At 45.7% G+C, this 24778-nt stretch overlaps 2 protein-coding genes across 7 annotated transcripts in view; both read left to right on the top strand.

The window, feature by feature from the left end:
- CC2D2A (coiled-coil and C2 domain containing 2A) overlaps positions 1 to 24778 on the top strand; it is a 95588-nt gene that overhangs the window by 7381 nt on the left and 63429 nt on the right. For 4 of the 6 annotated variants that reach the window (XM_053577458.1, XM_053577457.1, XM_053577456.1 and 1 more), the window contains exons 3-11: positions 638 to 721; positions 2577 to 2700; positions 9078 to 9166; positions 9483 to 9584; positions 16512 to 16613; positions 18090 to 18263; positions 21661 to 21823; positions 22776 to 22912; positions 23647 to 23778. In XM_053577458.1, the coding sequence (XP_053433433.1) occupies positions 638 to 721; positions 2577 to 2700; positions 9078 to 9166; positions 9483 to 9584; positions 16512 to 16613; positions 18090 to 18263; positions 21661 to 21823; positions 22776 to 22912; positions 23647 to 23778 (1107 nt within the window). The other 2 variants (XM_053577459.1, XM_053577460.1) reach the window with 2 other exon arrangements.
- On the top strand, positions 4288 to 4750 carry LOC128575805 (cytochrome c oxidase subunit 7A2, mitochondrial-like). The gene has a single exon (XM_053577461.1). It carries the CDS (start codon positions 4338 to 4340, stop codon positions 4587 to 4589), a length of 252 nt encoding a protein of 83 aa, XP_053433436.1. The 5' UTR covers positions 4288 to 4337; the 3' UTR covers positions 4590 to 4750.

The raw sequence follows: 24778 nt of genomic DNA, 5'->3' as shown, positions 1-24778 counted from the left end.
AGAGGTTGGGTGGTTTGGGGTCTTCCCCTCTAACACCTTCCAGCTAACACATTAGAAAGTACAATGTGGAAAAAGAAAATGAAGTTTTACCGTCTGAAGATCATTCCCTTTTCAAAAAGATCTGCCAAAATTTCCTTTATATTGAAACCTTCATGGTGATTTAACAAGAAACATCATTATTTCTTAATAGCTAGTAAGGCTGTGAAGCAGAAAACCATAATTTGTGAAATCCCAGCTGACAGTCGTGGGTTGTGGTCCTCTATCTGTCCTGGAAAGATCATGTGTTAGTCACTTTTTCTTAGATTGTGACTTTTGAGAGCTGGGGAGTGTGTTGAATTCATCTCTGGGCCCATAGTATGTGGAACAGAGTAAGTGCTCAGTAAATGCTCTATGCATGAAGAAAGGCCTAAAAAAGGCAGCTCCAACCATCCCACTTAGGACATTTCATTTTGGGTACACCTTTTCGGGAACATGTCCACATGGCTGCCTGGATTGCGTTTGCAGTCCGTCCCTCACATCTACTAGTGAGTGGAGATCCAAGGTCAAGATGGTGATTTTAACTTGACACTGGAAAGGCATTCCCGTCTGTCTGTCCCTCTTATGATTCTTTCCCTCTTCCATTTGCCTTTTAACAAAGGAGTTCACTCAAAACGATGAGGATGCAGATGTGGGAAAGCAGAAGAAGAATTCAAAGGCTCCGCGACAGCCAAGAAAGAAAAAGGTGGGAAGTGACAAGGGCTGTGTCTGTGCCTCCTGCCCTTGATCAACTCTGCCTGCACCCCAGGGCCACAGCGACTCCACCAAGGGAAGGGCCCTCCTCTGGGTGCCAATGTCTGGCTGCTCTGGGGGACTGTGAGGCAGGGAGGCGGGTGGATGGTCCAGAGTGTAGGACTCTGGTGTGAGGGCTCCTGGGTGGTCCTCACAGTAAGGATCTGGGGTCTGTGCTGGGAACATTTTTCCTCTAAGTTGTATTCTCCCATTTCCAAAAGAGAAGTCTATTTTTAAGTGTTCTCTTTGAAGGCCATGAGCTTAAAAAGGCAGTAGATGGCAGTACAGGGTTACAAAGCTTGGAGAACTCCCTCCAACTCCCAGCCTGAATTCCCCTTAGCATAGGCCAGCTCCTCCCCCGCCCGCTGTGGGAGTTCCCGCCTAGGCTGGCAGCATCTCACGTAAGGCACATCTTTGCAAGGTAAGTCAGTCGCCTTGGTAAGATGTCCTCTGAGAAGGGAGGCAGGGGGCAGCTGCTGTGGATGGGCGGTTTGCCAGGAACACTGGAGGTACCAGCAGGAAAGAGGGAGGGCGCCATTTTGAGCCTGCAGTCACGTGAAGGGGCTGCCTGCACAAAGTGGTGGCATGGGAAGAGAGGACGAGCAGAGGGCGCGGGAGGGAGAGTCCAGTCAGGGGAGAGAGCTCTGGCCAGCACACTGCTGCTGAGCGAGCCGGGCAGAGGAGTGGCCTTCAGCCTTGCTTGCAGGCTGGGAGGGAGCCACCCAGTGGGTGGAGAGGCCCTGCCTGGCCACGTGGGCCAGTCTCTTGAGCCACTCTTAGAGACAGGAGAGTCCCAGGCCAGATGCAGTAGGGAAGCTTTCACCCCTGCCAGCAGGGTCCGTGTGCAGCTCAGCAACCCAGGCAGGGGGCCACCGAGGCAGCAGACAGAATGGGTCAAGCCCCGAGCCATCGAGTCTCTGGCACCGGGAGCGGCAGGTGACCAGGGCCAAGGCCAGCATGCAGCTTAGACAGAGGAGGAAGGAAGGGGCAGAGCTGGGAAAGGGAGCAGAATGACCCTCCGTTGCTCAGCACTTACCGGCAGGGCTTGGAACTTGACGGGTACCGTCTCTTTTGGGGGCATTGCAAGAAACCTCGTTCAGCATTTCCTAACCCCAGCCACAGTACACGTCACCTAAGGAATAGTTTTGTTAAAGATTCCCTTAATAAGGGCCACCCCAGTCCAGCTTTTTAAATCAGAATCTCTGCGCTTTGCACAATGCCTCCTACGTACAGGCATCTTGGTGAACCAGCAGTGTGCACAGAAGTTAAATGACTTGCCCCAATTCGCACAGCCAATCTGAGTTTGGAGGCAAGCAGTGGTCGGTCTAGCCTCAAAGGCGTCCCCTCTCTTCCCGTGCCACCCCCTGTGCAGTAACTCCAGTAACAGGGGTTACTGTTTCCTCCTCTGAGATTTTGGGGAACCAGAGACTATTCTCAGATGTACCCAAACAGTGGACCAGGGTTGACCTGGATCGTCCAGTGACACTTTAGCTGCTGTTCCCACACTACTTGGGTTTGAGAATAAATTGATTATGATTTTCCTGCTTCCCTTTCCTCCAAATTTCTGTAGAGCTCTGCACATTTTACCTAGAAAAAGGGAAAATTATCGTGTTATTTTGGGATGCCTTGCTGGTTTCATAAGAAACATCCTGTAGAAACTTGGGGGGGGGGGGTGTCCACAGTGACTCAGGTGACAGGGACTCCAGTTGTCCAGATCTGGGAAGCACTCAGGCCCATCCCCTCATGGGTGACCCACCATCCCCACCAAAGCCCTGGAAGTCTCTGAACTTTCAACCTTCTGCCCACAGCCACCAACCCCTAACCCAGAAAAAATGGTATCCGAAGAATCCCACCCTGACAGCCTGCAGGGGCCAGCCCAGGAGGAGCCCCAGACTCGCCTCCTGAGTATGACAACCCGGCGAGGCCCACGGAGTGAGTGTTTTGTTTTGTTTTGTTTTGTTTGCAGTTTTTGGCTGGGGCTGGGCTTGAACCCACCAACTCCGGCATATGGGGCCGGCGCCCTACTGCTTTGAGCCACAGGCACTGCCCATAAGTGTTATTTTTTTATTCAGCTGATCTAACTGCCTACTGTGAGCTCAGCTCTGAGAAAAGTGAGGGGTTTTGTGGGTGACATTGTCCACGCCTGGCCATGCTGCTCTGCCTGGGACACAGAACACACAGCTTCAGGATATGTTTCTATAACCACACAAATTAGGAAGCATTTATTGGAATAGAAATTAAATATGTAGACATTCAGAGGATATAGACCTAGTTAGGGACACTTTTGTCTACAAAGTGGGGCTTGAATCGGATTTCTGAGGCTCTTAGTGACCTTGCCCTTGAGGACACCTGTACTTCTCTCCACACACACACTCCCTTCCCCCTTCCATCCCTTCCAAAGAACTCGCTCTGTATTTACAGTATTTACTTTTCCTCACTTGGGTGAACATTATTCATGATCCCATCACTGTAGGGATATAAGGACCCCTGATTTGTTGCTTTTCATAAAAAGTGGATTGGACAAGAGAAATGTTACGCTTTTCAGCTGTTACATAAGGGTTACACCCTCGTTACACTGTTTCCCTGTGGCAGAGCAGGGAAACAAAGTAACTGTTGGGAATTGGAGGGCTTTGGAAGCCAGCTGAGTCTTTGGTTGGAAAAATGTGGTTCCAATCTAAGAGCAATGATACAAGGAGAGCTGTTATGAATTAGTAAAAACAGAGCAAAAATTTATCTCATGTGGCTGCTTCTTTTCAAAATGTTCAAAATTATTTATTATCTAAGATTACAACTTGTCAGCTCGGGCCGCCATAAGAAAATAGCACAGACTGGGTGGCTTAAACAACAATGGATGTGTTTTTCTTCTAGTGCTGGAGTCTGGAGGCCGGAGGCCGGCGTGTGGTCAGTGTCCGGCAGAGCCTCCTTCCCGGCGGGCTGGTGGCCGCCATCTTGCCCTATGTGCAGTTGGTGCCTGCAGCAAGGCAGTGCTAGGGCCTCTTCTTACAAGGTCACAACCCTAGTTCTGTCAGGGGTCCACCCTTAACATCTCATCTGACCTTAATTAATTACCTGTCTCCAGATAAAGTCACATTAGGAATTAGGGCTTCAACATATAAATTTGGAGGGGCAAACACAATTCAGTCCTTAGCATGACCATTGGATATTTAGCTATTTATTTTGAAATCAAGGGAGAAAAATGTCAGAGGAGGTGGGCAGTGATAAAGGCTCTGTGGCATAAAAAAATGGAGTATTTCTTGATCTCTAAAATGGGGGAGGGGCAGTACCTGTGGCTCAAAGGAGTAGGGCGCCGGCCCCATATGCCAGATATGGCAGGTTCAAACCCAGCCCCAGCCAAAAACTGCAAAAAAAAAATGGGGGAAATATTGTCCACTATGACCATGGGGGTGATTGTGAGGATTAGTTCAAAATACAATGGAAGTATTTTAAATATTACAGAGCATTAGATAAATGCACAATAACCCAGGTATCTGAGAGTGAGATAAGAGTCATAATCGCTTTTGGTTCTCTGTGTTCGGTTGTCGCGGTTGGTGGGCAGTAACTGAGGCAAGATGCTGCGGAATTTGTTGGCTCTCCGTCAGATTTCGCAGAGGACCATAAGCACTGCTTCATGCAGGCATTTTGAAAATAAAGTTCCAGAGAAGCAAAAGCTGTTTCAGGAGGATAATGGGATTCCAGTTCACCTAAAGGGTGGGCTGGCTGATGCCCTCCTATATAGAGTCACCATGGTTCTTACAGTTGGTGGAACAGCATATGCCATATATCAGCTGGCTATGGCTTCATTTCCCAAGAAGCAGGATTGACTTCAGTCATCCCAGTGATCACGTGGTTCACTTTCATTTAGCTCTGTATGGACCAGTAAACTGATGAGTAACTGAGCTCTTCTTTGGGGATCAATATTTATTGACTTGTACTAACTGCCACCAATAAAGCAGTCTTTAACCATGAAAAAAAAAAAAAAAAAGAGTCATAATCGATGAATTACTCATAAAGAAAAAAGGCAGCATTATTTCTGGACACAAGGCTGAGACCTGCCTACTGGCACCAGGTTGTGACTGGTCTATAGCTAGGCAGCCCTGGATGGAGCTGAAAGCTGTTGCTGATCTGGCCTCATTGATGAACCAAGATGTAGGGAGAACAACCCTGGATGGGAGATCTGGAGAGCCTGGTGAATGGGGGTCCTGTGTGGCCGGGAATCAGTCAGAAATGAGAAGTCAACACCAGCTAGGGCAGCAGGACAGATGTTCCTTAGCCCAGCACCCCTTAGAGTGGGCCAGGGGCATGGAATGGTGAGTGCTGGGTCAAGCCCAGAGAACAGTGGAACCCTGAGTGGGGCAAGGGTGGCTGGGGAGGTGACGGAGGAGCACAGACAGTGTGTAAAAGTCTCAGTGGGAGGGACTTAGGTGAAGAGCACCCCAGAGGAGGGCTTGAAATATACAAATGTGAGTGCTGAAAACACTAGTGGGTCCAGGCCAGGAGGAAGCAGCAATCTTTTCTGACTCCATCCTACAAACCAGACACCAGTACCGTTTGCTAGAGGCCACTCCCTAAACACAACTTTCATTTAAGGACTCTACCTTTTGAAGGAAGAATTGTCAAAGAATTCCTGAATCTATTTTAAAGCTATCACACGAACCTTTCTTTAAAACTCTTCTTTATCTCACTTTTCTGCTCAGTAACCTGGAATAAGGATTACATAAAATCCACACTGTGTAATTTTTCTGGACCCTAAGACCCTAAGCAATTTGGCCCCTTCCTGCTGTGTTGATCACGCTTCTCCAAACTGTCTGCTTTGGTGGACTCCTCCCTGGCCTCCAGATGCGTCCTGATCAGCTGAGCATCCCTGAGCTTTGGTTCCCATGGTGAAAGTTCTCCACCTGTCTCTTTTTTAAGCTTGCAACTGAAAGACAATCAAGGTGCAGCAATTAAGTTGCATGGCTTGGCATCAGACTAGGGTGGGTATCCCCGTCTCTACCTGCCTTCCTCACTCGGGCAAGTTCCCCAACCTCCCTACACTTCAGTTTCTTTATTTATAAAATAAGACGGACAGAATGCCTTAATACCACCACTGAGTTTCTATTCCAGTTGCAGAAGGAAAGAGAGAAAATAAATGACATAAACAGGATAAATCCACAGGAGGCAGGTGGGAGAAGTGCTGGAGAGAAAGAGGAAGACCGAGCTGGGCAGGTCTGTGTATACAAGGAGATGAGAGATGGGGCTGCACCTGTGGCTCAAAGGAGGAGGGCGCCGGCCACATATGCCAGAGGTGGCGGATTCAAACCCAGCCCCGGCAATAAACTGCAAAAAAAAAAAAAAAAGGAAATGAGAGATGTCCACAGGGGGACTCTTTCACAACATGAAACACCAGTTGGTATATTTAAGGATCAGCCAGGAGGCCATGGCGGCTGAAAGAGGGTGAGCGGGGAGGAAGAGGAAGGATGTGAAACCAGAAGTTAAGAGGAGCTGAGCCCAGTCTCCTGGACCCTTCAACTTTCCAGCCCAGTGAGACCAGCATTGCTGGAGGGCGCAAGCCCAGGACCCACGTGAGACAGAGGCTGACAGCCACTGCGCTGAGAGTAGACTTGGGAAGGAGCAGGGCAGAGTGAAGTCGAGCGACTGCCACCACAGATTGGAGCGCCCGTCATTCTGTCACTGTGGTGTGTTCCCGTGATCCACCCTCACAGGTCTAACCATCCTCGCACCCGCCCCTTCTTAAATGTTCAGAGGGGGGTTGCAAGGGAGCCTGCGGTGGAGCCTGTTAACCTGGGCTGGAGCTGATACTCTGTGTGACTGGAGCCCCGGGCTCTCCCTCCTGACCAGCTTGCAAACACCACTCACCTGTATCTTCCAAGACAAAATCTCAGGCTCATTGGCCTCCCCATGTGTAACAAGACGTTTGCACTCATGCTTGATGCTGAGAAAGCTATGGGGTTTTTAAATGCACATGATTCCATTTTATTTTTTTTCTCTAAGTACTTACTGGTTTACATGAGGCTCTTACCCTCCACAGAGAGAGAGGAGACAGACAGATAATCAATCTGACAACTTTGAACTCTGAGAATTTGGGGGGGCGGGGGTTGAGATAGAGTCTCACTCTGTCACCCTGGGTAGAGTGCCATGGCATCATCACAGCTCACAGCAACCTCAAACTCCTGGCTGAAGCAATCCTCTTAACTCAGCCTCCCAAGTAGCTGGGACTACGGAGGTGTGTGCCGTAACACTTAGATAATTTCTCTCTTCTTAGTAGAGACGGAGTCTCACTCTTGTTCAAGGCAGGTCTTATACTCCTGAGCTCAAGCAATCCACCCACTTCGGCCTCCAGAGTGATAGGATTACAGGCATGAGCCACCGTGCCCATTTGAACTCTGAGAACTTAACACCATGTTCTGAGCTAGGCCAGGAAGCTGGCAAGCACTGTGCTAAGATCTTTACAGATATTATCTTATTTAATTTTCAAAAGTCCATGACTTTCTAACCAGAAAGTCTCACCTGGGTCCAGGTGTCTGACTCCTCCCCTTGACCTTTCATTTCCCAAACCTCTTGAGGGTCTGGAGTCAGTGCTACCAGCCCAGCTCTTCACCTTGAACCTGGGACTCTCTGCCACACTGAAGCTTTCCTACAAGGTTCCAAGTGTGGGGAGGCCACACTATACTCAGAGCCCAGGCCCATAGGTGCCACCTTCCTGGTGGGCAGCAGCACAAATCCTAATTTGCTATTCAAACATACATATTATCGTAACATTCCAAGTAAAGCATTTCACTGTGCACAGATGAGCTCCAAACCAAATAAACCTCTCATCTAAAAGTGCACACGTTCCCTGTGACTCCCTTGTGCACCATGTCTTCAGGGAGTTCCAATCAGATCTTACGTAGTTTCTCATGAACATAAATTTCCTCATTACTAACATCTGCTTTCCATTCATACATGTTGGTTTCTCTGATTAAAGCATCATTTCAGAGCCAACTTCTCAGCACTGGTCGAACAGAAAGTTAAGAATCCAGTGCGGTGTGATAGAAACAAAAGAAACAGATCATTAATTTTAGGCATAAGTCTTTAAAGTCATCAAGACCTGGAGAGACTGGCCCAGGACACAAGTATTAGTAAAGCACAACATCCTAAGTAGGGTCCCGGTGCCTCACACACTCCATCCCAACCATCCCATGCAGCTCCTGAATATGCGGCTGGCGCTCACTGCTCTCTGCTCGAACCTCAGGACATCGCACAGCCTGGAGAACGCGGTTAAGACTCCCTAAGGTGACATCAGAGGCTTCTCGTAACCTGCTCCTCAAGGCCTTCTTCCCTCTCCTGTCCCCCCTCCACCCTGGTAGAGACACTCTGTTCCACCCAGCCTAACGTTCTGTTTGCCCAAAGACTACGTTTTATTTCTACCTCCTCGGGAATGGTTTAGAGCAGTGGTTTTCAACCTGTCTCGTCTCACGGCACACTTGAACCTATAAACTTCCACGGTATGCTTAAATAATGTTGATCCCAAAAAAGAGTGTCAAAAGTATATACTTAACTGTGCTTTGAACTTCTTTCAAAAGTAGTTTAATTAATGATCTTTAAAACTTTTTGCGGTATACCAGTGGAAAATCACTGCTTTGGAGAACTGGAGGTGATAGAGATGGGTGCAGACCTCCAGCACCCCACCCCTACGGGGTGATGACAGAGCCACCTGCTCAGCACACAGAGCCTTGGGGCTTTTTGTCTTCACAATTTGTGGTGACTACAATACCTGGGTCTTCCCAGGGGGGAAAGCCTGACAATCTATGAGAAAGTGTATTCAACACAGGTATCACAGTGCCTGACACACAATAGCTGCCTGATGGTTCAGGATATTAATGTAGAAATTCAGTACTAAGTACAAAAAGGTAGGCCTGGGCCTCTGGAAAAGATTTCTCTGATGGAAGTTATCAGCGCTGTTGAAAGTTCAACCCTCCCCAGCCATTCATTTACCCAACAAGCCTGCTTCTCAACTCAACCAATTTGAGAGCTTCTTCCCAAGGGAAATTGGTGTCTGTGTGCTGGGAACAGTGAAGTGCCATTCGTATTATTCTTATGCTAGTCAAGGTGACAGTCCCTGGCAGGACTGAGGTTTTCGCTCTAAGTCTCAGAGAAGCCAAGACACCTATTCCCTACATCAGAAGGATGACTTAGGAAATTATCTTGCATTTGCATATGCACAGTTCCGGATCTGCAAAATAAAATTATTCTCTCATTATTTTCTAAAATTTAATCTTCTCTATGAGGGGAAAGAAATGTCTTAAAGTAATTTCTCTTTATTTTTTTAGGCTTGCCTCCAATTCCTTCAGCTTCCAGAACAGGCTTTGCAGAATTTTCCATGAGAGAACGCATGAGGGAGAAATTACAAGCAGCCAGGGTGAGAGAAACCACAGGAATATTCTGTTTGGTGCTGACTGCTGCTTCCCAGGCCTTGTCTCACTTGCTCCAAACTGCATGCATTCGAATCCCATTCGATTTATCTCACAGCTTTTCAAGGTTAATGTTGTTTTTTGCATAGGCACAGATGAAAATTATACTTAGGAATTCAAAGTCATTTTTCTAAACCTTGTTCCTACCCTTTAACGAGGTGTAGCATGTATTTTTTACTGATTATTCTCTACTGAGATAGCCACGGAGGTTTTCACAGCACTCCTGACGTTACACAGCAGTAATTTTTTTGTCTGATTTTTTAGTCTAAAGCAGAAAGTGCGTTGCTCCAGGAAATTCCCACCCCTCGACCTCGGCGCTTACGGAGTCCCAGTGTGAAAGAATTGGAGACTGAATTTGGCACAGAGGTAAGAAATGGACCATCTGTGCTTTGAGATCAATGACAGTGACGCAGAATATAGTCTCCAGCAGAAGTTTCTAGAACAGAGCTGTGCACAGAGAAATGGTTAAATGCTTACTGATAATTAATAGCTCCCTTGGTGGTGGTTGTTGTTTTGTTTGGAGGGTTTTTTGAGACAGTCTCACTGTGTCTCCCTGGGTAGAGTGCCGTGGTGTCAGAGCTCACAGTAACCTCAAACTCTTGGGCTTAACTGATCCTCCTGCCTCAGCCTCCTGAGTAGCTAGGACTACAGATGCCTACCACAACTCTAACTAGTTTTCCTATTTTCATTAGAGATGGGGGTCTCTCTTTTACTCAGGTTGGTCTCGAACTCGTGAGCCACCACACCCAGCCAATAGCTACCACTTATGTGGGACTGCCCTGTGTCAGGCATTCTGGCAGGTCCCGTGTTTTCATATTACATTATCCCAACACCACTCCTGGGTGGGTACAGATGAGGAAACTGAGGTGTAGCGCGTGGCCGTGACACCATTCCAGGTCACACAGCATACATGTGGGGGAGTGAGGCCATGACCCGTCTCCACCTCACTCCTGGTGTGTCTTGTTGCCCCAGTGCTGTGGATCCAGGGATCTTGCTGGGGAGCAGAGAGACAGGTACGGTAGGGTCGGCTGCAGGGGCCTTGAGTGTCACACTGAGGAGGCTCAGAGATTTTCTACAAGCCATGGAAAGCTACTGACAACCGGATGGTGAGGTGGTTTGGATGCCCTGGGGTGGTTTTGGTTTGAATCTGAGGTGCTGGTTCCCCCACAGAGAGAGAGAGGAACCAGACTTGGAGAAACAGATGTAAAGGTGTTCCCACTGCAGGGAGCTTTCAGGGTTGGAAGGAGCTTTGTTACTGGAGGGAAGGAGCAAGGAGCTTTGTTACTGGAGGGAAGGAGCAAGGAGCTTTGTTACTGGAGGGAAGGAGGTCTAGACACCAGCAGAAAACTTTTCAGGTAAGACCCTTGAAGAGCAGTGGACATGGGGAAGAGAAAGACTATCAGAGATGGGAGAAAAAGCTAAGAGGGCAGAAGAAGGGGAAAGAAAAACGAGGCGGACGGCTCGAGAACCGTTTGCAAGCCTGACCGGTTTTATTGTTGTTTTCTGTGAGGAGGTGCTTTGCTCCTTCTGAACAGGTCACAGAGGCGCGATCACAAGGGAAGCTGCTGCCCTGCTGTGCCCCTGGGCTCTTAGCAGAAGCCCGAGTCGGTTCAGTGAAAGGGTGGATCCTCATTTGTTACGTAACTTCGGGATCCATTCTTCTGAGAAGACATTTCTTATTCTTTAATTCCAGTTTATCTTCTTTATTATAAAAGTCATCATTTTAAAAGACCCCAAAATAGAGGGGAAAATATCCGGAATCCTCTCAACTTGACCCAAACACTTGGTTATTTTGATGGTCTAAGGGCTCGGCATCTGGGCCAGCTGGCTGGGCTATGGCAGGCTCTGCCCTCCCCTATCTGGCTTGTTCTGTACTTTCCGATTGGTAATCACTTCACAAAATCATTTCAAAACATAGATAACACTATTCACATAACTCTCACTGTCCACAGGCCATGAAAAATTATATCTCATGTAAAGCAGAAAGTTCTAGAAGTGAAAGTGTCCTCCCTTGGCTAACAGGGTGTATATGTCTCCTTGTGACTGGACCTTGGCGTATCTGCCCGGCCTACTAAAGTCCCCCACCGAGCCCTTCTTACGGCTTCGAGGCAGACGTCCACTGCTCTTCATTAGAGCTGATGTCCTACTCAGCACAAGCCCTGAGCGCGTTCTTCATGTGTATAACTCAAACCCAGAAGGAATATCGAAAAACAGTCCATTTATATCCTGCTGGTCAAAGAGGATAGTGCGTGAAGGTGCCAGAGCCTACAGCTCAGCTGCCCCGGGCTGAATGCTGGAAACCTTGCTTACTGAATGCTGAAAACAGTAAAGAGAGCGGATATTGGAGATAGGAATTGCGTGTACTCTCTTGATGTGGACTGTAGCTGCTCTCAGGACCCCACTTTCTACCTCTATAAAATAGGGCTAATACCAGAACCTAATTCTAGGTATTGTTTGGGGGGTTAAATAAGTTAGGACATGTTACAGTATCTTACATAGGACCTGGCGCACAGTAGGCCCTGTTATTCATGTATCAGCCACTGTCAGAGGCTGTACAGAGATAAAAGTGGGAACCAGTTGGGAATGCTTTGGTCAGTAATCCGAATTTACCGACACAAACCACCATCTCATCTCTTTTGCATTTCTCTTCACCGTGTAGTCAGCAGACTTGTGGTAAGAGAGCAAACACAAAGCCACAGAGTCAGAGCAGAGGGAACATAGAATACTTGAAAAGTTTGCCTCCACTAGAAACCAAAGCTTCCCTCCAGTGTGGCCGTGACTCACCATCCCACGTTACCTAAGACCCAGTCCACCTGTTACCCAAACAGCATCCATAGGGCACTGCCAGTGTCCAGCAGGCGCTGAGCACACAGTGATCACGGTGGAGCCTGCCCTGGAGCTCAGTGGGGGTGGCAGAGAGTCAGCAGGCAGAGGAGACACGGCTGGAGTGGTGCTGTGCTGGGTGCCCATAGAAATGGCACCTAACCCCAGCCTGAATCAGGTTGTATAAAATCTGAGGTGTCTGGGGTTAGGCAATGTTTTTCTTAGCTATGACACTGACAGCACAGTCAATGCTCTCACCAAAGGATAAATGGGTATAGTAGACTCCATCAAAATTAAAAACTTGTGATTCAAAAAAAAATTTTTTTTAACTTGTGATTCAAAGGAAACCATCAAGAATGTAAAAAGATAACACAGAGAATGGAGACATCTATTTGCAAATTACATATCTTATTTATTATCAGGACCAGGATTAAGGAAATGTAAAAACTTGCAAGCCCACTGGATTAGAGTGTCTTTTAAGGAAATGAAAATACTGATTTCAGTTTGGAAGAGAGATCAGAGCTAGAACCCTTGTACTTTGTAATTACACTACGTAAATGTGATGAGCTCAAGATGGTCTTGCTCTAGTGAGTAGAGGGCCCTGTATAGAATCTTCTGGAAAATGAAATAAATTTAAGGCTAAGAAGGAATTCCTAGATGGATGGACGCACATGGGAGGACAGGACTCCATAAGGGAATGAAATTGATGATGATTCTTACTTGAAGATTATACAAATGCATTATAGTTAATAGTTCTTTAAAATGTAATTCAGGATACTCAATTATCTTAAGTATATTTAATGGTCTTCAACGTACTGATATAATTTGCTTTTAAGTTTTTCTTTAGATTTTGATACAAATTTTGAATTATATACTTTATCAAGCTTATAAATACTGTAATAAGATTATCAATGGTGTAATAAACCAATAAATCAATGAGATGATAGTATCTGAACTTAGCTTCTTTACCAACCGAGTAGGAAGAAACAAAAAATAAAATGCTGATTTCCTTATACAGATTTTGCCACATGGAATTTAACCTAGTGATTTGGAATTTCTGCCTGGCCTTGTATTTTATGACCATCGTCATGGGTCTCTAAGCACCAAGGCCCGACTGCACAGAACCGAGCTTCTCTCCTCCCCACTGCCGGGCCTCTGGGTTTGTTTTGTGTGTTTTCACACATATCAGCCTCTTTCCCAGGCTACAGGAGGTGGGGGATTCTGGAGCAGAAGGATTCGAATGGCACGGTCCTCAGTGTGTGAGACAATCTCAGCCCTGTTTTACGAGGTGGCTGAACTTGGGGGAATTTTAGGAAGCCGTTCTGACGGAGCTGGGAATCTGAGCCTCATTCTCTGGTGTTTTGGACTGCTTGTCCTTACGTTATGTCACAGCCACCTGCTTCTCGCCTCATCCTCGAAAACAGCATTTCAACTTTTAGCCTGTACCAAGATAAACAATAATGCCTTTATTTTGCATTGCGCTGCAGAATGCATTCATCAGCACAGCTTCAACTTTGGTGCAATGCTGTTGGTAGATAACAATCTCATCGTCTTCACACTGCAGAATGAGAAAACAAAAAAGATACAGAATTTTACAGAAATGGGAATTGCATGTACTCTCTTGATTTTATGATAGATTAAATCCGTCTGACCTTTGGGGTTTTTTGATCTGGCCATTGCCAGATATCTAGCTGTACCTGGGTGAAATTGTACAACACCTCAACTCAGCTACACCAGGTACCTCGAGCTTTCATCCTGGGGGAATCCCTGCCTCTCTGGAAGGCCTATGGACACCCGCTCAGCTCTGTTAACATGTACAAAACCTGGATGGTCCAGGGGGTTAACACCCTCGGGGCAATCTTCAACCATGTGGGGGCCAATGGAAAACTTCCCCTTCAGCCTCTGAAGGTTCATGGAAAATCAACTGACAAATGGCAGTTGAGTTTCTCACTCAATTTATTGAAAAAAAAAAAAAATCAAAACTACAGCTCAGAAAACATTCCTGCGTGTGACAATGGCAAGAGCTTAGCTATCTGTTTCCTGATACTTGTACAATCTTTAGAAGATACTACTATGATGTAAATAACCTGAGGTTAGGATGTTGGATTTAGTTAAAAAGAAAAAAAGTAAAAAAATGTTTTGCACTTTTCAGAACTTTTCTTCCTATCCAATAAGAAAGGAGGCATATAAATTTATGAATGAGGCATGGGGGAGAATCGCAGCAGAATTAGCCCACCACACAGTGGATACAGATGGCTGGCTAGACACACTTCTTCTTAGGGAAAAAGGAGATAGGGATGTGGGGATGGTTTTAAGGGGGTAGTAAATGATTCTTAGGGGAATTCAATGGCTTTGAAGAATATACAAAACCCATTCAGCAAATGGTGGTTTGTGACAAAATTCTATCCAGGTATCTTGGCAGCCTTCAGTCTCTTCCTGCAAAATGAATTCTGTTAATAAAAGCACAGGGAAGGGAGCAGGGGCGATGGTTTTCTTCCTTGGGGGTCTGGACTTCCAGCCGATAAGGGCACTTCAGAGAACAGCTTCCTCCCGTGCATGGGGAGAGACTAAGAATTGAGAGCCCAGAGGGGAAAGAGCAGAAGGGCATTGAGGCCTCTTGTTCGGTTCAGCGTGGTGAAGCCCCCTATTTCAGAGTATCGATTTCTGAGCCCCAACAACCACTTGGGGGACAGAGCCATTAGACAAATATCCTCCTCTTCCACGTCCCAGGTGTACAATTCTGAGACGCAATCTCCGTGACTCCTCAGAAGACCCTGGTGGGATAAGTGCTCTTGTCCAAATTTCTCTTGAATTGACTTTCCACCCTGTTCTGTTCTCACCAGTCTCTAACTCCAGCTCTTTGGTGTGGCTTCTCAAAACATCAGCCACAGGTGCACACACACAAGCACACACAACCTTTGCCTCAGGCTCTGGTTCCTGGCAGGCTAAAATAAAGCACTTTATAGTCTCATTACATGACGCAAGCAGGGATACAATGGAAGGATGTGTCAGAAGAAAACTAATGGTGTGATAATAGTATCTGCGGTTAACGAGGCTGAAAGTTCACGTACACTGACGCTCAAACCAAGAGGTCTAAGTCGCAAGTGTTAGAGCCAGAATTCCAAGCCAGGAGGTCAGACTGAGGAGCCATTGGTTTCAATTATCAAGTTCTACAGAACACAGCCTGATATCAATCAAACAATAAGGTTCCAAAAACGAGGGAGTTCAGCTTAGGGCAGAGTCTCCTGAAACGGGAAGAAGCTTTGCTTGGACTTGGAGAGCAGGGAGAATGTAGTCCTTGTTGGGAGAAGATTATTTCGTGCTGTAAAATAAGTCTTGGTGTGGATAATAACGATCAAGTTTCTGGCACAGGTAGAGTAAGTGTGTCCCTTCTCACTCTGAGTGTCTAGACCCTGGGATGGGTTAGGACTGCCCAGAAGGAAGGGCATTTGGACTGTTGTAGGTGAATAGAAGCAGCTAGGTTCTAGGGCAGGTGGATTAAAATGAGAGATGGATTCAAAGGTGGGCACAGCAGCTTGTGGAGTAGCTCTCAGAGCAGAAAGCAAACACCCTGAAGATAATTATTACATGAGTAAGTACAGACAGAAGGCTCAGCTCGCCGGCGTGGGCAGCAGTCTGCAGGCTCAGTGAGAACAACAGGCCTTGTGCCCTGGGGGGGGTGTGTTGGATTTCTTTACAATCAGACATTGGTGATGCTTTTCTTTAGAGACGGTTTAAAAATAATCCTCTATGAATTGAATAACCTATCAGTCTATAGCTGTGTTTTTCAACCTTTTTTATCTCACACTTGAACCTTCCGGGGCACACTGAAATTATGTTGATCAAAAGAAAAAAAAAAAGTTAAAAAAAGGATATGCTTACTGCGCTTTGTACTTCTTTTGAAAATAATTCATTTAATGATCTTTAAAAATGGTCACAGCCCACCAGTTGAAAATCACTGATGTACAGGAGGAAATACCACTTTTCAGTTTAGGGTTTACTGAATATAAAATTTTGTATATGTTTAGGCTTGAGGGAGACGGAGTTGAGTAAGTAAATATTCAGCCCCCTTAACGTTCAAACACGTAGTTATGCATGGCTTGACAGTGGGGATGTGCCTGAGAAATTTGCTGTTAGGCAGTTTTGTGATCATTTGGGCACCAGGGAGGGCAGTTATACAAACCTGGTGCCACACCCTGCTGCGCACCTCGGCTGCAGTGCTGCAAATCCACCCAGCAGCATGGGACGGTAAAAATACAGCATTATAATCTTCTGGGATCCCCGTCACAAATGTGGCCCATCATTATGCAGTGAGGTCCATGTCTGTATTTAAAATTTGTACGCATTTCATTCCTCAGTAATGGTGAGATGAATCAGTGCTCAGAAGCCTTTGGAGAGTTAACCCTCATCTGAGAACAGCCTGAGTTCCTTGATTCGAATGATTTACTGTCATTGTCTCCACTCATACAGTCAGGTCAAGAGGCAGAAAGGACTCAACAAGAAGATGATTCCCAAAGTCATCCAAGAGTAAAGTTCCGTGACTCTGCACGAAAAATCAAGTCCAAATCCCGGGTAAGAAATCCTGTCTTTTTAAGTCACGTTTGTTTGTTTGTGTTTTCCAAAAATAACCGATAAGAAACAACTCTATATGTAACCTGACTTCTGCTGCCACAGATATGCAAGAAAAAAGTATGAAAATTTCTACTTTGAAAATCCTAAAATCTACCCAGGGAAGTTAGGGTGCTGCTGGATTTGGGGAAGGGGCACAGGGAAGGCCAGGAAATGTCAATGATGATACAATTTGTTCAGCTCTGAAATTGCACCAGCTTTCATTATGGAAAAAAAAAAATGGAGGGTTTTCATTTAGGAAGAACTGGAAAAAAAAGCAGTCATTCTTAAGAGAATATGTTATCTAATCCTATATTTCTCGTAATTAAAACTAGCTCAGCATTGACCTATAAAACAAGGAGTCCACTTTTTGGCATTTTAATAATCTTTTCTAAAGCATTTACTGCTGTAAATAATGTATTTATATGCTCATTGGAATGCAAATATTGCTTTTTTTAAAAAAGTAATCATCAGAGAAGTGAGAGTCAAAACCACCCTGATTTATCACTAACCCCTGTGAGAATGGCCCACATCACAAAGTCCCAAAGCTGCAGATGCTGGCATGGGTACAGAGGGTACAGCAGTGATTTACACTGCTGATGGGATTGCAAACTAATACAGCCTCTTTGGAAAGAAGCATGGAGAATCCTCAAAGAGCTACAAGTAGACCTTCCATTTGATCCCACAATCCCATTACTAGGTGTCACCCAATAGAAAAAAGTCATTTTACCATAAGGACATTTGCACTTGAATGCTTACAGCAGCTCAGTTCATAATTGCCAAGATATGAAAACATCCCAGGCCCATCAACCCATAAATGGATTAATAAACTGTGGTACATGTATATACCCATGGAGTACTATTCAGCCGTAAAAAGATGGAGATTTTACATCTTTTATATTTATCTGGATGGAGTTAAAGAACATTCTCCTTAGTAAAATATCTCAAGAATAGAAAAACAAGTATCGCATGTACTCAGTGCTACAGCTACAGGCCCACATGAGAGGAAAACACAAATTCAAGTAAGAAGGACGGCAGAGAGGAAGGGAGGGAGGGGACTTGGTGAGCTCCCCCCTGACGGGTACAACACAGGGGTATATAGCATACCTCCTGGGCTAAGAACTCAGCTACAACTTGGATACTATCTAACAAATGTAGAAAATGTAACCCAATCATATGTACCTTTATATTAACCCAAACTTTAAAAAACAAAATTAAAAAAGTTAACTAATTAGAGTTACTATTAAAGGAGGCTTCCAACCACCTGTTACACTTGTTAAAGTTCATTACCAGTAACCTTGCGCCTTTGAACAAAGGCCTATGCTCAAGAGGCCTAGAATGTCCTGATACTGTTAGTGTCAAGCCCGCTGCCCACTAATTATGCAAATATCATTTCACTTTAAAAATTGGAAATTGCTGTTCCCACCTGCTTCTCTGTAGTTGCCACCTGGCTTCCCTTCTGCAGAAGAGGCCTATGACTTCTTTACTTTCAACTTTGATCCTGAACCCGAAGAACCAGAGGAAAAACCAAAACCTAAACCCAGAGATGGAACCAGCCAAGAAGAGGAGGAAGGAGAGGAGGAACCACCCTTGCAGGAAGGAGCTAACGGAAAGGTATTTAACACCTTGATGATAACAGGGAGGGAGAAATGAGAAGCGATGTCCCGATATCCCCGAGAGGGAGCCAGTGCTGGGGAGAAACCTACCTCCCAGGGACAGCCCGGCTGGGGCTTAGCTGGGACAGAAGTGCCAGATTCACCCACAACTAGGGCAGTAAGGGCTTTGGTTGAATCTATCCTTGTTTTGGAATAATGAGGCTGGTGAATTTTTCTTGCCGGCATCCACACAGCGATTAGTATTCATGTCACACACAAAATGTAGGCCTCTCCAAGGTGGACGAAACCCGTCTCTGAGGCCTCTTTCCACAGTCTCACACATAAGCAGCTTTTTGTGCCCAATACCTACCCAGGCTGCATTGGATTCTGTCATTGTGGGTGGTGTGTGTGAGATAAAAGGAAAGCGCACCATTGAAAAGTGGGCCAAGGTATTGAGTCGACATGTCTTCAGAGAAGATGTGCAGATGGCCAGTAAGAACAAGAAAAGATGCTCAATGTCACTAATCACTAGGGACACGATATCCTCCGATATCCGCAAGAGGGAGCCAGTGCTAGGGAGAAACCTGCCTTTTGCTTTGCAAACCCACAAGGAGATACCACTTCACACCCATTAGAATGGCTATTATCCAAAAATAAAACAAACCCCCCAAAATAAAGGAAAAAGAAGTGTTACAGAGACTGTAGAGAAATTGGACTTCTGTGCACAGCAGGTGAGCATGTAAAATGGTTCAGCTGCTTTGAAACCCAGTGTGGTGGTTCTTAAAAATTTAAACATGGAATTGTTACCATAAGATCCAACAATTGAGTTCTGGGCATATATCCAAAAACACTGTAGACAAGGACTTGGACGTGAATTTGTGCACCAATGTTCATAGCGGCATTATTCACAGAGTCAAAAGGTAGAAGCAACGAAGCATCCATCAAATCTGTCTGTCTGTCTGTCTTTCCATCTATCTAGACACACATACACATTCAGTTTTAAAAGGAAGGGAATTCTGACATGGATATAACACTGAGGAACCTCGAAGACATGATCAGTGAAATGAGCCCGTCACAGAAGAACAGATTTTATGCGACTTCACTTATGTGGAACACCTAGAGTTGTCAAAGTCATAGAGACAGAAATTAGAAAATAGAGGGCTGCCTGGGACTAGGGGAAGGAGAGAGGCAGAGTTTTTGTTTAATGGTACAGGGGTTCAGTCTGGGAAGGTAAGATGATGTGGAGATGGATGGTGACGATGGTTGCAGGACAGCATGAATGCACTTAATGCCCTTAAACTGTACGCTACACCTGACAATAGTTAAAATGGCAAAGTTTAAGCCATGAGTATTGTACAATGTTAAAAAGAAAGGAAAACATACCCAGACATTCCAGAATTTGCATAGTTGGCATATTTCTTTGCTTCACTTGTAACTTCCTCCCTTGAAAAATGCTTCCCAGAAATGTATTTTCTTACCTAGGTCTAGGGAAGCTTGGGAGTATTTCAGCCTGTTCCGTAATAATTGTTTTATAAATCAATCTTCAGCTTGTTCTTCCGTGAGGATGTCCCATGAGGTTACAGACAGAATGGCCAACTGCACAGCCATGTGGAGGCTGAGACGGGAACATTTGCCCTCGCCATGGGGAGCTCCTCATAAGGCTGCTTCAGGGTCCCTGTGATGTGACAGCTGGCTTCCCGCAAAGTGACTGACCTGGGAGAGAACCCCAAGAAGAGGTCAGGGTACCTTCACCCCCAGACTCACATCCCATCACTTCTCATTGGAAGCAAGCCCTGAGGCAGGGTGCTCTCTCACAGGAGGAGAACTGGCTTCACCTTTTGAAAGTAGAAATCACAGTTCATGGGCATCGTAGGGAGTCAGGGCACTTTCCTCCAAGGCCACCTCTCCCTTACCTTTGGCCTTTTCCCTCCTGGAAGCTCTCTGGTCCTATAACTGACCTTTAAATCACATACACCTTTAAGCCTCTCCCAGAAGTCCGTGCATGCCCCTGCAGGCCCGGACACTTCTTTAGTATTTTCACACTCAGAGTAAATTTAACCTTTCTGAACCTTTCTCCCTCTAGCTGCTCTTGTCTGTCTTCTCTGCACTTTTTCTCAGCCTGACTTTGCTCACGGCAAAGCAGAGGTGAGAGGCTGGGAGCAAGGGAGGTTGCATGTGCCGCTGTTTGCTGACTTTCTCTTTTTACTTCTGTTTTGACATCCTCTATTTTCCAGTTGAAAGCGTAGTGTCCATGTAGATTTGCTTTTCCTTTCTTACTGTTCTGGTACTAGGGAAGAAATGATTAGGAGGCAGGAGCTAGGCTAGCACCATTGCCTACAGCCAGCTGGAAGTCTGCACAGGCTTTTAAAAAATGTTGCTCAAAAGTGGATACCAGAATTAAATTTTTAAAAGAAGAAAGAGAAAGAGAAGAGCAATAGGAAGGGGAAGAAAAAGGGAAGAAAAGAAATAGGAGGAAAAGTGTTTGAAAAATATTCAAAAAAGTGTTTGAAAGAGGGGGAAAAAGAAATCGGAGAAAAAAGTGTTTGGATGGTGCCTGTGGCTCAGTAAGGGCGCTGGCCCCATATACAGAGGGTAGTAGCTTTGAACCTGGCCCCGGCCAAACTGCAACAAAAAAATGGCCAGCCGTTGTGGTGGGCACCTGTTGTCCCAGCTACTCGGGAGGCTGAGGCAGGAGAATCACCTAAGCCCAAGAGCTGGAGATTGTTGTGAGCTGTGGCACCACAGCACTCTACCAAGGGCGACAAATTGAAACTCTGTCTCAAAAAAATTTTTTTTCAAACAAAATGTACTTTAACATTTGTGATTACAATTATAAGCCCCTGTGCTTAGACTATTTACATGCTTTGTTTAACTTTATCCTTACAAAGTGCAGAGAGATAAGCTCTATTAATATACCCAGTTGGGGAAACTGAAGATCAGAAGGTTAAACAAGTTCTCTGAAGTCCCCTAGGCAGTACAAGGTCAGCTAACACTCAACCCCAGGCAATCTGAGTGACAGATGTGGAGTCTGCACCTGGCTGCCTTTTCCCGTGGGTTGGGGCCAGGTGGAAGATTGAACTGCTACCTATGAGTTCGAGTTCTTTAAATAAATATCAAAAATAAGCACCTTCAAAGGAAGCCGGATTTGTTGGGAATGCTTACCACTTGTTTTGCCTACCACTTTCCCTCTGATCCAGCCTAATTTGGACATCACCCAGGTGCAGACCACAGTGAAAAACAATCAATGAAAACCCACTAATTAAATCCAAAAGTTGTATAGTTCTCTGCTTTCATTAAAAAGAAATGAAAAGCTAACTTTACAGAACGCGTCTTGGATGAGTTTAGCAGCGACGGTTTTTCTGAATAAACTAAGAATCTGAGCATGACCTTCTCTTGTTATGTCCACCACCTTGCAGGATGAGGAAGAGCTGCTCCAAGGTCAAGAGGCTGAGGACTTCCTGCTGGGCTTGGGCCACACGGCTGAAGACTTTCTGGCCGTCAGACCCGCAGACTATGAAAGCACCCAGGTGCAGCTGCAGCGGGAGCGGGAAATACTCTTCGTACCCAGCCGGCGGACAGGTGCTTGCCCTCCCATTCTCTCACCTGGCTCAGACATGGTCATATTCCTTCCAATAAAATAGGACTGGTGTGTAAGGATGTCGCATTTCCAAAACAGAGATCAGTTTCTCATCTGAAATCAAAAAATACAGAGAGTGGAAAAATATCCCTTTGATAACACATATTCATAGACTATCAGAGCAACACCAGAGGGCTGTGAGAGCCCCTTCATCAAACTGGTGACAGGTTCTGGGGCTGAGAGAACGTGTGAACAGCCTTTCTTTCATCTCAAGTTTATCCCTTCCCCAGGGTACCATCCCCTGTGTGTTTTTTTCATTGCACTCACCACGCATGACCTTTGTAGTTTCTGCCTGTGGCTCCCACTGGAACCTGAGCTCCCAGACAGTAGTGGCCTGGCCTGGATCCTCACAGTCTCCTAAGTGCCTGGTAGAGGAGGTTCTCACTAAAAATTTATCCTATGAACCAATAAAAGAGTGAGTGAATACACAAGGTCATGGCCATGTTGACTTAAACGTCTTAATTTACAAAGCATGTCCTCATCCTTGACCTCATTGAATTCTCCCAGGAACAGACTTGTGTAGGTTATTATAATTATCTCCTTTGTACAGAAGGAAAGAGTTCAAAGACCAGTGCCTGGCCCAAATTCACCCAGCTAAAGAGCTAAAGTTTGTCCCTGGGTCCTTCGATTTGAACATTATTCTCTCCTCAGTATGCCCTGTTGGTGAGAGAGGTGGTAAATTATTTAAGTGTTATTCCCTTAAATACATGGTCCTACAACTTGATATTACAAGCAAACCATTCATCTTTTCCTCCTTTCTGCTTCTAGAAATGAATTCGGAAAATTTGCAGTTTCTAAGAACATAAATGACATCTCTGGTGGTTAATTCACCAAAACGGCAGTTCAATATGTTGACGTTGGCAGTAATCTTTCTGTTATTTATGAACTCTCTAGTGCCTACCTATAAAAAGCTTCCAGAAAATGTACAGCCCAGATTCCTGGAAGACGAAGGCCTTTATATCGGGGCGAGACCAGAGGTGGCTCGCAGTAACCAGAACATCATGGAGAACAGACTGCTGACTCAGGAGCTCGTGAGTGTGCCCCGCTGCGCCCACGGGTGGCCGGGTGCCCTGGACATAACAGTTTTCTTCCTAACAGAGTAGTCATTTCCCCTTGAGGTCGTCCACCTTAAGTCTACAGAAAATGGTTCATGTTTTTCTTCTTGACTTTTATCTCTCAGTATATTTAGTGATCCTCAAATAGCACCACCTCTCAACTGCTCAAAACCCATCTCCTGCTCATTGGATCTGGGCTTCTCTGGCTAAATCAGACACTGGCAATGTTTTCCCAACTCACAGAATTTTTTAATTGTCTGTACAGACAATTTTAAATTGCACATGAACTTTATGGATACCCTGTATGTATATCGAATATTCTCAATTTAAAGTGTTTGTTCTTTTTTTCCCCTTAAATCATCAATGAACAGAAAACATTTTTTTCTTGATTCATTTTAAGCTTCTTTAAAAACTTCCTTTTTGCAGTTTTGGCCAGGACTGGGCTTGAACCCCACCCCCCACCCCCAGTATATGGGGCCAGTGCCCTACTCCTTGAGGCACAGGCACCACCCTTTTAAAAACTTTTGGGGGGCGCCAAGGACTATATCTTAAATTTATCGTGGGGGGTGTTAGTGAAGACTTGACTTCTGATAGAAACAGAGGCTTTTGAAATGTGTGTGTTGACAGAATTGTCCTACAAATGTTTGCTACATAAACGACTTTCTGTCCAATTTGAAGAAAATGTTGTCTTTCCCTCTGCTTGACCCCAGGGGAGAAGGTGGTTTGGAGATGATGGCAGGATCCTGGCATTGCCAAACCCCATCAAGCTGCTGCCTTCCAGGTCACCAGTGTTGACACAGGAGCAAAGCCCCAAGGCGGAACTGGAGACGTTGTATAAGAAGGTAGACACTCACCCCTCCCCGTTTCTTCTTTTTTTTTAGAGACAGAGTCTCACTGTATTGCCACTGGTGGAGTGCTGTGCCATCACAGCTCACAGCAACCTCTAGCTCTTAGACTTAGGTGATTCTCTTGCCTCAGCCTCCTGAGTAGCTGGGACCACAGGTGCCCACCACAACGCCCGGCTATGTTTTTATTGCAGTCTGACCGGGGCCAGGTTCAAACCCACCACCCTGGGTATGTGGGGCCGGCACCCTACCCACTGAGCCACAGGCGCCACCCCAACCCCTCCCCATTTCTAATGCATGAAATTGAAAGTGCTTTGCCTTTGAGTAGCTGAGGGTGATGATTTATAACATTCAACTTTAATTTTGCTTTAATAATCCACTATCTTAACACAGAAAGAGCAAGCAGGGGGCACCTTGGGTCAGCGTGAGACTGCCTTTGCTCACATCATCCCTTCTTAAACAAGGAACACGTTTCCTAGGCAGGAGTGACAGAGGCGGCCTCTCTCTGCACAGCCCAGGCGCTGCCCTCACTTAGGTCTCTTTTTACCTTCTCTTTTCTCTTCTGTTTATCTCACACTTGCTGCAGGATTGTTTCCCACTTGCCATCTTTTTATTACATGGCTGACGACTGTCTATCCTTGCAAACCCTTTTTACTGTCTTCTCAGAAGCTGACCCTAGGAAGTGGAGAAGGTCATTATGACTCTCTTTTCAGGTACCAAACTGCCTGATTTAAGTTCTTTCCTCCACCACTCATTGGGTGAACTTGCTCAACCTCTCTGGGCCTCAGTTTCTTCCTCTGTGAAGCAGGCATGATAACAGCTGTGCAGATCAAATGCCATGATGATACCTAAGTGCTTAACATAGAGCTTAGTAACAGCTGCCTCTCATCAAATCCAAGAGTTGCCTGCCCTCATATCCATATTACTCTTGCTTTCCTGGGACCAGCTCCTTCAGAAACCCAGGTAATTTAAGTTTGTAACATTTTGACACTGACCA

The sequence above is a fragment of the Nycticebus coucang genome, chromosome 23 (assembly GCF_027406575.1).
Source record: "Nycticebus coucang isolate mNycCou1 chromosome 23, mNycCou1.pri, whole genome shotgun sequence".
In the NCBI taxonomy this organism is placed as follows: Eukaryota; Metazoa; Chordata; class Mammalia; order Primates; family Lorisidae; genus Nycticebus; species Nycticebus coucang.
This window is presented reverse-complemented; position numbering and strand designations above follow the sequence as displayed.

What these genes read in the sequence shown, in the direction of transcription:
- LOC128575805 (XM_053577461.1), top strand. Translation starts at nt 4,338, where the DNA reads ATGCTGCGGAATTTGTTGGCTCTCCGTCAGATTTCGCAGAGGACCATA.